The sequence below is a fragment of the Dryobates pubescens genome, chromosome 5 (genome assembly GCF_014839835.1).
Source record: "Dryobates pubescens isolate bDryPub1 chromosome 5, bDryPub1.pri, whole genome shotgun sequence".
NCBI classification, from domain to species: Eukaryota; Metazoa; Chordata; class Aves; order Piciformes; family Picidae; genus Dryobates; species Dryobates pubescens.
The window spans coordinates 30444983-30457551 of NC_071616.1; the positions used below are offsets into that span (position 1 = coordinate 30444983).

The 12569-nt window shown below is 39.9% G+C and overlaps 1 protein-coding gene across 1 annotated transcript in view; it reads right to left on the bottom strand.

The window, feature by feature from the left end:
- Positions 1-2157: 2157 nt before the first annotated feature.
- Positions 2158-12569, bottom strand: part of KCNK13 (potassium two pore domain channel subfamily K member 13) — a 55428-nt gene continuing 45016 nt past the window's right edge. Inside the window, exon 2 of the mRNA XM_054162219.1 lies at positions 2158-3525. Coding sequence (XP_054018194.1) covers positions 2633-3525 — 893 coding nt within the window. The 3' untranslated portion in view covers positions 2158-2632. The remainder of the gene's footprint in view (positions 3526-12569) is intronic.

The following is a 12569-nucleotide window of genomic DNA, read 5'->3' on the forward strand; positions in this document are numbered from 1 at the left end:
AGAATCAGATTTTAGATTTTGAAAGCTAATTAGATGTGCAAGGATTTGAGTCAAAATCCTATAGAAAGTCTAGCTCTTTCATTAACACTGACACAAAACTAAATAATAAAGGAACTAAAGAAACTTGGTTGTTGTTTTGGTTATCTTGTCAAAGATGATAATGCCTCAATCACATGGAAAAGAAAGTAGCTATGAGTAACTTTTCCTGTCTTCCATGCTCAGCAAAACCTGCTGTTTGCCACTTATAGTTAACAACTGATATAAATTGAAAAGTCAGCTTCAAGACTGTGGCTGTTCTGTCCAGGCTGAGAGTCCTGCTGATGCGATCGGTCAAATCCTAAATATTTCTGTGAGCTTCAGCATGAGGGCAATATTTCTGTAACAATGAGGTCTTACGGTTACAGGCAGTGAACACAGGCATTGCTGGATGAATTTAGAAAGAAGGCTTCAAGGCAGTAGTTTTGTCTTTTTATATACAAGTATTTTTATTCAATGAGGTTGAGACAAAGAAGGTCTTGGCAGGAAAAAAAGAAAAAAAAAGTGCAACAATATAATGGACCTCAGGTACTATATTACCATCTAAAATAGCTCAGTGGCAAGTTTTGCTAGTACATACCCTGCCCCAAACAAGTCAGACTTCTTTTCTCACCCAAGTTAGGGTTTAGGAGCCAATTCAGATTTTGCATGGATGCAAAGAGGAGTATTTCAGTGCTGCAGAAATGAGATGACATCAGAATTTGGACTAATGGCTTCAACTTGAAGCTCTCCTTGTAACTAAGGGCAGCAGGATTTAATTTTAGCTATGTCAAAAGTGCTTGCAATTCTTCTCATGATTTAAGTACCTTTGCTTAATATTTTTTTCCTTTATTATATGAAAAGATTCCAAGAGGTATGTTTTTGTTTTCAAATTCAAATATTGCTTAAAAGGAGTATTAAAATGGTTTTCTACAGTATCAGGAAACTAAATAAAGTAACTTTAGGCCAGAATGAAGAAAAAGAATATGATATTAATGTCTAATGTAATGTAATTTACATTGAAGAGGCTGTCTGCATTGTTCTGTATTAAGAAGTGCATAAATGTTTTTAAATTCTCTAGAACTGTAGTATTCTGCAAGGTTTTGTAGCTGTGAGAAAATATTTAGTCCTTCTCACAGGGAACTGGATCAGGTCCTTTTTGACCAATCCTGTTTATTTGCACTCTCATATGCTGTTTGGCTTTAATGTATCACATGGCTAAAAGTGAATCAGAAATTCAGCCCAGTCTTCCTTAAATTCTTGCGAGACTTTATGTTAATTTAATCCCTTATTTCTCCAGTTGCCTAGTATAAAGGATGATTTTGCTGTCATTAAAGTTCATCTCCTTTCCTGTTTTCACATTCTCCTCACAGTTATTATTCTTTTCATTGAAGTCTCCTTTCTAGTCAAAATGATCACTTGGAGCATTTCATTGAGAAAAATGAGGAGTTAAACATTTTCTATTTCCCTAATCAAGACCCTGTCATTATCATCACTGTAATCCAGAAAAACAGGTGAAGAATGACAGAATTACATGAAAGGTAAAAAGGACACTGCCAAAGTGATTTTGTGATCACAGTCACTTATAATAATACATTGAATGTTGGCACAGCAATCTAATTGTATACTGAAGTCTGTTGTGCAAACTAGCTGCATTACATAATGCTGATGCTCAATTGCTTCATTCACAATACAACAAAATCTGATCAAAAATTTGGAAAAGTCCTGACTCTTATTGTGAAATAATTCATGCAGCTCATCAGTATGGCAGTTTTCAGTTTAATTTGATATTTTTGAAACAGAAAGCCACAGTGATTCAATTCTAGAAGAAAATGTAGCCTAGGAAAAAACCCCATGTAAACGGAGAGAACAGAAGTAAGATAAATTTTTATTCTATCACTTTTGATTGTATCCTTTTAAAGGGAAGACTAAATTAAATTTTAAAGGCCACATTCCCTTCTCATTTGTATCACGAGACCTCTAGAATAGTCCTACCAACTTTCATACAATTACTCCAGATTTACACAGATAAGATGCCAGCAGAAGTTGGATTTTTAAGCCTTGTTGTTTCACAACAGAAATACATTTTAAGAAGTGATATATAAAATAAAATAAAATAAAATAAAATACTTTGGTTTTTTTTCCAATCCATTGAATTAGATCTGCAATATCACAGAGAAAGGCTGATCCCTCTCTTTTGGTCTCAGAGAAGCTACTTTGAGAAAACAGATATGACAAGGGTAAGACAGAAAGCTCAGAACAATCTTTGAAATAACACATTTGGCTTCTTCCTATACCACAGATTTCTTATCCTGAAATCTTCATTTCACATTGGGGGAGAAGAGGACATGGAAGATTGATCTCAAGGATAAATTACATTTCTCCTACAGTGACCTGCTTGAGGAAGAGAAGGAAGGGGAGGAAGGAAGGCTGAGACTGGTACAATTCAAAGAGCAAAGACTTTAAGTGACAACCCCAAAAAAAAGTCTTCCAAAAGGAGGTATGCTGTTCACATCCATCCCACCCTCTGGAGACACTCTCTGCCTTGCTATTTCTGCTTGATTCATGTTGTTTCTATACTTGCCGAAGTGTTTCACACTCTTTCACTGCTATTATTTTACCTATCCACACTTGTCTCTACCAGTCTGTTATTCATAATTGCTAGGGCTCCAACTCCACCAGAGAATCCATTTTGCTTTGAGTTAGAGCTCATTTGCCTTGGATAGCCATTAGCAGTTTCTGACAGCTGTTTCTGCATGATGGCCAGTGAGACTTTATTGGAGGCCAGGAAGTCTTTCATGGAGATCATTTCGCCTGACAACCGGCGTCCATCTGTGTCACTCTCATTGACGACATCGGTCTCGATGGAGATGTTCCTCCTGCTGCGCACGTTTCCTGGCATTACTACATTCCGCCGTGAACGAAGTAATTTTCTTTGGCACCTGTGGCAGCACCTAGAGTCCAGCTTCTTTAATATCCAGTTTATAGATTGTTTGATGATAATAGAGATCACATTAAATAAGGAATAGATGCAGCACACTCCCATAAGTATGAAGACAAAATTGCCAAAGCGGTAAAGGCCTTGGCTCTCATACTTGATGTTCTGGCTACTGACCAGATCACCAAAACCGATGGTGCTGAAGGCCACGAAGCAGAAGTAAAGTGAGTCAAAGTAACTCCACCCTTCAATTGGTGTGTACATTGCAGAGGCACAGCAGGAAATAATGAGTGATGCTACACATAAAATCAGCATGACATAGTACACAGAGGGCTTCCAGCCTGCCAGGCTGTCCACCTCAGAGGTCCCTGAGCCCCGTCGGCCATTGTGAGGGAGGACCCCTTTCCTCCTCAGCTGTCGCTCATGGCAGGACTTCATAACGTAGGCTATGACAGTGATCAAGCGCTCCAGGAACAGGTTAAAGAACAAAATGGTCCCTGCACATCCTATAAGGCCATAAAATATCAGGAAAATTTTGCCTCCAACGGTGGCTGGGGTGGTCATGCCGAACCCTGGAAGACAAAACAGAACAGCTAAAAAACATAAACCTGCAGTTGTCATGTCAGGAGCTTTGTCACGTGCAAGACTGACAAAGTGGCAGCAAATCCCTGTGGTACAGTGCAGCTCTGGAAAAAAGCAAGGACACGGTCCCCAGCTGTTACCCACTGGTGCTCCACCAATAAGAGCAGGGAACTCTTGTCAGCATTTCCTCCAGAATCAGAATGAAATAAAAAGCAGAAGGAAGTACACTGGAAAGAAAAGAGGATTTAGCAAAGGTCTGAATTTTGGTCTTGCTGCTAGGCTTTCTCCCTCTTTGTCCTTTGAATTACTTCCAAATGTCTGGGCTCTTACACCCATTTCTTTCTCTCTGATGCTCTTCTACACCATAAATCTAACCCAGAGGTGACTCTTGCCTTGCAGGAGTCTGTCCCCACCAGATCTTTTAATACAAGGTGAGATTTTTCTGAGAGTCACTTAGTTCCTGCTGTAAGTGAAAATGGCATGTCAGCTTGCACTCAGTACCCCTTGCAGCCTGGTCAAGGAAGCCCAGGTTAGGACACAGGCTCTGCCAGGGTCAGCAACCTGTCAGGGATACCCAGCAGGCATCACAACTGCCTTGTATCTGCCCTGGTGTCTGTCACCCGTTATCAGCCCTTTTTTAAAATCAGAATTGCTTAAGTTTTCTCATTTCTCTGTTTCCTACTCCCCACATCAAGTCTGGATTTGCTTCTGGTCTCATTCCCTGTTGAGGGATTTGTCAGATCAGAGGAGAACAATGATTTTATTTTGGTTAAAATTATTAATAAGAGAGTCTTGCTTTAGTAAAACAAGACTAAAGAATAAAAGCATGTCCAGAACATCACTGAGCAAACTGCAGTAATACTCATGATAAATAACATTACTGCTGTTTCATTAGGATTAATAAGGGATTACACAACTGATCAATTAACCCAAAATAAGAGGACAGAAAAATCATGTTGGATGAGAGACAGTTATTTTCCTCCCTCTCCTTTAAATTGTGAGATGCTAATTATGAACTAAAGACACTAGGCTCTGGGAAATAAAGGAAATCACATTCAGTGTGATATGCTTGTGCTTGGAAGACAGACAAGTGCACTGTGAAGAAACCATCTTTCCAACAGTGCAGAACCGCACTCATCTTCCCTTCACTGGAAACCTGCTACCAGCACAGATTCTTCTCTAACACTGCTTTTGCCTCACATGGTTAAGAGACAGATGTCACCTGCAGCCCTCTGGCATAACCCCCTCTGAATAACAGCCCTAAGTCTGGGCTCGAGAGGGTCGTTGCATCTTCATCTGTGCCCATAGCCAAACCACAGCATCCAGAGGCACTGCTGGAGGCTCAAGCCTCCTCATCAAATTTCTGTGCCAGAGAGAGCCAGACTGCAGCTCTGTGTCTGGAACAGTACAAGAGAAAATTCACATAATCAGAATGTTCGTGACAAGAACTTGTTGCTGTTGTTCCCCTTGGCCCACAGGTACTTCCACACACTTCCACCTCTCCTTCTGCTCCATGACTCAATCCTCCTATAATCCTAGTTCTGATGCTTATTTTCTGTGCAGGCTGACTTATATGCAAGTCATGACCTCCACCCTGTGGACAGACATATAAAGACCAATGGACATGAGGAATCTCTGCAACTGGAGGGATTTTCCCAAAGCATTCTGTGGGGAGGGAGGTGGGAACTTCCCTGGCCCACCTTGGCTGTTGAAAAATAAAAGCAGCTTCAGACTGGGCAGAAAGATTGAAGAGCCTCTGGCACAGGGCGAACAGCCCCAGGGATTGTTACGCATTCTCACAGCATAAAGCAAACGCCCTGGCAAGAGAGACACAGTTATGGTTCACACCTCCAGAGTAGCAGTACGCCTCACAGGCCTCTCAGGATTCTGCCACTGGCATCTGTGGTGGTTTAGGGTTCATTTGCTTCCAAACTGAATTAGTCTGGTAAAGTTAATGTCGGGTGGGGGGGAGTGTGGCGCAGAATTTCCAACCCACCACAGCATCACAGCCGGAGCCTGAGCAACTCAAATTCGTTTGTTTAAATGGCTGGAATTTGTCTCTGAGATCAGTTCTGAGTAGGTGAAAACTCACTAGCAGAGGCTTTACAAAAGCACCCATGTAGGCATGACAGGAAATGTACAGTGAGCTATAAATACCAAAAGATGCAAAACATTGATCCGGATAGGCAATGAGCATCTGAGTGTGACTGTTCCTTGCCAGCTCCTCCTTTTCAGGAGGGCATTCTTTTTACCTTCTGGAGTAAATGTAATTTTTTGTACATTTTCCAATTTACAAATCTCATTATGTATCAACATTATGTATCAATCAATACTAGCATTTCCAAAGAAGCACTAAAATGGAAAACCTGAAAGCAGCATAAAATTATTTATCCTTTAAAGACCACTTCTCAAAAATGAGCTACAGGCTTTTAGTTCCAGAAATAATTTCAGTTTTTGAAATGGCTTGCATGTTCTGGGTCACATTATTAACTGTGACCATCACCATATTACACCTACTACTTGTTTGTCAGTAAGTCAAACACCTGGGGTGTTTGAAATGCTCACAAACCCAAGTAAATTTGGTGAATTGTTTCAGTCAAGAAATGCAGGAGGGCAGAATGGTAAAAGGCTGAAACAGTTGAAATAAAATGAAATATTTTCTTTTGGCATTTTTATGAAAATACAATTTTGAAGTATTAATCACCTTTTAGTTAAAAATACTTGAAGCAAAAAAAATGGAAACAATCTTGGAAAAAATCTTTTAGAGTTTAACAGGCTTAATCATCTTAAAATGGAATGCCATCTTTCACTAATGGTAAAATCAAACATATTGAAAATTTAATTAGTTTTTGTCCTTCCAAAAGGTCTAAAAAAAATCTATTCCAGCACAAATTCAGGTTAAGCTTTTGTCTTAATTTTTCCTGCCATCAGATATGAAACACACTGCTCATTGATCTCTACTAAAACATTAATTCCTTTAAAAATCCTTTTCATACGACAGCCCAGCAAACACTAGCCAGAAGTAAAATGTTATCTTCTTTTCCCTAAATGTGTGTAAGGAAAAATGCAGCTCATTCATGGACACAAAGTCATGTCAGTAGGATTCATTCGTGTTACAGTAATATCACCAACGACCTCATGCTGCACAAACACAGATCATCTATGGATAAATCAGTTTCTTCATGAGGTCAATGAAAGCTCTCACACTAAAACTCTAACCTAGGGACACCCAAATAAGCCTGTTGTACGTGTGCTGGATTCATACACATTACCTGGGCATCAGAGAAGTCATGATTTGTTCTCTCTGAAAGCAAAGACAACACTTAGCACCGCAATGTCTGTCCTGGCCGTCTCCATACATCCTGTCTGCATCCTGGACTGGTCAGGACTTGCAGCATCTCTTTTGTGAGGAAGGACAGGAACACCATTGGTACAGAGCCAGGTGTCATTTCCACGTGAATATATGGAGGCAAAGTGCACTAAAATCCCCACCCAGAGACAGCATTAATGCCTCACCATATATTTTCCAGAAGATTGATGGGACACTATCAGAAATAGCATTTATCCACTCTCTTTTGCTTCCCATACTCTACAGGGCAAGGAACTAAAAAAAATGGATTCCCTGCTTTGCCTGGAAAATGCCTTTATTTCCTTCCATTACAGAAAAGGAGAATGAAGTGCAGGACCCTGTTGTTAATCTACTTGTGTTTTGAAAACCAAATATTGACACCTGGACTTTTCTCCTGTTCTTTTGAAACAGTTGTATATCAATTGTAGAACTCCACTTTTCATCCCATTCAGAGTTTTATTTCTTTAGAGGCTTTGATGAAGACATTTGCAAAGAAGGTTTTTGAATGTCCAGGTACACTACAATTTTGTGAGACACAACCTCCCTCTGCAAGATGTCTATTGCATTTTTGAATGTCCCAACCAATTATATTCTCATTTACACTTTCCTAATGTGGCCTACGGTTTCCAGAAGCATCTTTGCAGCCTTTTCTATAAGTTATTGTTACATTTGTTAATCTTTTCTTCTTCTTGCACCAAACCTGACTTTAGGCTATAATGCACTGTTAGTTAAGCAGCAGTTACGTTTGAGTTAAGTCCTGCATGAAAAACTTCAATCCTGGCAGTTTGAAAGAGATTACTCAAATATGAGAAACAGAGAAGAAACCAAAAGTCAAATATAGAGAAGGAAAATAACTTGGAAAGCAATTAGAGCAGCAGTCTGATCCATCGTAGCAGTGAAAGAGGAACAAGTTAAACTGCAGATTGGGAAGCAACTACAAAATGAAACGATGAAATAATATAGAAGAGGAAATAATCAGTGGCTGACACTTGGAGATTATTTCAAAATGCAAGATTGCTTCTTGTGATGAAATAGAAACAGGAAATAACTGCAGGAGGAAAAAAAAAGCTTGTAACTTTTTTTAATGCTTGAGATAATGATGATGAAATTCACTGAAGTTTATTTTACAAGTTGGGTAACATTTCTAAGACAAACTGAATATTTTTTACCATACTGAAGAGTGCTTCAATGAATTTGTTAGATATATCTGCAGATACGGGACTGTATTATCACCACTGATAGAAGTGCACGACAAACCCTAATGTTACCAGCTCAGATAAGAACAAATTCTTCTTAGTAAAAATTTCAGATTTCTGTTCTGAAATCAGCATGATACTGATTTGCCTGTCTCCCATGGTGTATTGACTACTAAAAATTGGTGTTAGCTATCCTAATACTCATCTGAACTGAGCAACTATGTTCCTTGAAGCTTCAATTTTCCTTCAACTATTGTGGTTCGGGTTTTTTCACATACTGCATTCTTGAAAATAATTCAGCAATAATTCAGGTTTGGGTTTTTTTTTTGTTTGTTTGTTTCCTTCTGAAATTTCATGCTAACTCTGAATTTTTCTCTCCATCACAGCTACATTTTCAGAACCTAGAAGGAATTTAAACTCTAGGTAGAGTCAATTAGTTTTCTATAGCACTGCACACTTCCTCTGCAAAACTATTTTTCAGATTTTGTTGTGGTAGCAAAACTTCTATTCTGAAGACTGTTACTGCAAAGTGCTCTTACATCCACCTGTGTGTTCAGTTAATATTGTGTGCATATTCCAAGAGGATACTTATACAAAAGAATAATTAAAAAGTGTAAATACATCAATAGTGTAATGTAATCATGTGACACAATTTCCTGAAGCAAGTACAGGGTATAACCAAAGAAGATAGTCAGCTTGATAAGAAGAACTGAGGGCCAAGCTCTTCAAAATGGAATCCTGAACAGAATGTAAATATTGAGTAACATTAAGCAAATATTGACCACAATCTAACAGAAACATACTTATATTTAAATCTAACAACAGGAAACAGGCATCAAATTTCTATAATTAATGAACTCTATGAAACCTCCTAGTTTCTGTATAAATAACTTACCAGCCCCTGAAAATTTAGAAAAGCTGAATTGAATCAAGCACCAGCCTCCAAAAGCCAGACCCCAGGATGAGGCTGTGCAGCCGTCCCACTCAGCCATTCTCACTCTGCACAGGTCCTGTTCCCTAGACACTGCCCAGGGAACTTCTGCCACTCAAGACCTAGCATGTCACACACATAAAACACACAGCCTCAGGGAGCCCAGTTGCCTATGCCAGGCCGGTATCAGGTCCTTTCATCTGCTCTGTTGTAAACTACTCCAGTGCTACCAATTCCTCTAAGTATTTCTCCTGGATCATTACCCAGACTCATCCCCCTTTGCCTGGTGATACATGTTTAGCACATTTTAATTCTGGATGTCCTGACATACGCAGGCTACATTTAATTAAACCTTCAGGTTTCATTTCCTGGTAAGCCTTGTGCTGTGAAAGAGTGTGAAAAACAGTTCATCTACTGTAGTCCCTCATAAATGAAGCCTGGAGCACTGAATATAACATGTGTGTAGGAAGACTAGGACAGATATATAGATTGTATCATTAATTTTGGATCACTAGGTTGGGTCTTTCTGTTTGTTGTGGTTTAACCCCTGCCAGTGACTAAGCATCCCACTGTCACTCACCCCTCCTCTCTCCTAGTGGGATGGGGAGAAGAACTGAAATAAAGAAGTAAAATTCATGGGTTGATATAAGAATGACTTAGTAACTAAAATAATAAAAGAAATTAAATTATTATTATTACTAATAATATTATTAACAATAATACTAAAACAACAACCCAAAAGGTAATGCATAGGAAGACAACAAAGAAAGATAAATAAATCCCAAGAAATGACAAGTGAAGCGACTTTCAGTTGTTCAGTACTCTCTGACCAACGCTTGAGCAGTGACGTCCTGACCAACACCCTCAGTTTTTATACTGAGTATGATGTCCTACAGTATAAAATATCCCTTTGCCTAGTTCAAGTCAGCCATTTTGGCCATGTTGCCTTCAGTTTCTTGTGCACCTCCTCACTGGCAGAGCCTGGGAAACTGCAAAGTTCTTGACTCGTGGTAAGTGCTATTTAGCAACAACTAAAACATCAGGGTGTAATCAACGTTATTCTCAGACTACATCCAAAATACAGCACTGTACCATCTACTAGGAAGAAAATTGACTGTACTCCAGCTGAAACCAGGACACTATTGTTCTGCAAAGTCTCTTTTCTGAGAGATTTAATTTCCTTTTTGAATAGGTGCATTTCACTGTTCCTGCCTCTTCAACAAAGAGGAAGTGGGTAATAACAGGGGTAACACTATCGCAACAATAATGAATCATTTTGATGCTAGGAATATAAATATCATCACAAAACAGCTTTCCAGTTTAACCTATGATAAGAGCTCTTTGTCTGTGATGTTGTGGCTGTATACCTAATGTGTTTTGTCTTTATTCAATTAATTCTTTTCCTCCTTTTTCTCTACCATCTCTACTTCAGTCATGATGAATTTCACCAGTGAACAGCCACTGGAAAATGATTGAGAATCATAACAGTTGTGAACCAAGCTAAACAGGACCAAGACTTTCAGTTGCAGGGGAAAAAATCAACAAGTAAAAAGCAATTAGGAAAAAGAAATATTCAAAGTCTTAATACCTGCAAGGACACTGACTCTCCTTCCCTCAGATACATTCTGCACTGATGTAATGATATTTTGTGCTTCTAAAACAGAGGCAGAAGAAAGAACTCTAAGAGAAGTTGTACTTTAAAGACCTTTTTGAGACAGTGTCTTCTACTAATAATTTAGCAAAATTAACTTCTACCATGAGAGCCTACTCTGGTGCTCTCTCAGCAGAATAAGTAGTCACAGGAAATGTTTATGCTAGAGTAACTGTCACCAATAGGAACTCTCGTAGCAACAGCTAAAACATCCTCAAATCATGTCACATTGCTTCCCTTATGACATTCTTGTCAGCAAGCTTGTAAGAAATCCCTGCTCTGGAAAGGAATGATAATATAAAGTCCCTCTTCCCAGGAAGAGAATAAAAGGACACATTTCCATGAAGGCTTCCACTGCATGAGAGGGCATGTCCATGGAAACTGTCACAGCTACCTGACAGCAGTAAACTTGGGCTTGGGTCCAATTTCTGATGTGAAAAAAAATATGCCTAGTGTGGTTCATTTTACAAAGTGAATGTAGAAGAGCACACATGCATGCCAACACCCCTACAATTTCCCTTCAGTGGAAGCTCAGCATCTGAGCTCTGTGGCTGGTTGGTGAGACACATCTTCATACATATTGTGAACAACCATTCAACGTCTTGACTTTCTCTCTCACTAAGAGAGGAGAATGAGCTGGCCATGTCCTGAAGCTCTCCTTCACTGCAACAATTATCTGACAAAATAATATTTCATTGGGGACAGCCTAGGATGTGACAGCATTCATTTCATTGGCAACACTATTTTCTTGTGCAGATTGGAGGTGGTAGAGAAGGGCTCAGCCTGTCCAGGAGGGCTGCAATAGTGCTGTTTCCAGATATGCCTTCCTGAATGAGCTCAGCACCTCCCACTTGGGCATCCCAAGCGCTCTGGAGCTGTAAATGCTGGAAATGTCTCCAAAGCTATTAGACCCAAATCATATCTACACTGCTGTGCTGGACTGGAGACCTGGGACCCTGCCTGGAGTGCTGTTGATGCTGTTTTCTCCAGTGCCAGTCTGCACCTGCAATGTTGTGCTCAGGCAGGCTGAGAGAGATGTAACCTTCTGCAGAGCTCCTCGCAGGGTTAAGTCCAATCTTAAAGGGCAATATTGATGTTGAAACGAATACTATGAGACATTTGGATGTTATCCAAGTACAGTCATCACTTTCTGATATATATTGAGATGTTTTTTACCCCACTCTACCTTGTTTGGAGAGTCATCAAACCTAGCAGACAGCATGCTTACCGCTGTTTCAACGAGGCCGAAAGATGGTAGGGAAATACTGTTTTGAGGACTGCACAATTCTTGTGCTGTTTGTTCCACTGTGGCGATACAGGACCTCTGTGAAGATTGTGCATACCATTCCTTTGCCTCGAGAAAAGCCTCCCAAGAATCCAGTTGGGTAACACATGTTGGTTAGTGTCAAGCCAAGAGTGTGACACTTTAAAGGTAGATACAGCAAAATCTTGGCGATTTCAATGATTTGTTTGGGGTTTTTTTGGAGAGCACAAGTAAAGCCGATTTTGTGTTAGTGTGTGTGAGGCAATGTCTGTATTTAACACAGCAAAGTTCAGCTCACAGTAAGCCACTATTAAAACCTATCTGGAAAATCACACAGAATCACAGAATCACCAAGGTTGGAAGAGACCTCAAAGATCATCAAGTCCAACCTGTCACCACAGACCTCATGACTAAACCATGGCACCAAGTGCCACGTCCAATCTCCTCTTGAACACCTCCAGGGATGGTGACTCCACCACCTCCCTGGGCAGCACATTCCAATTGTGAACTTTCTCCTCACCTCGAGCCTAAACTTCCCCTGGTGCAGCTTGAGACTGTCCTCTTGTTCTGGTGCTGGTTGCTTGAGAGAAGAGACCAACCCCCTCCTGGCTAGAACCACCTTTCAGGTAGTTGTAGACAGCAA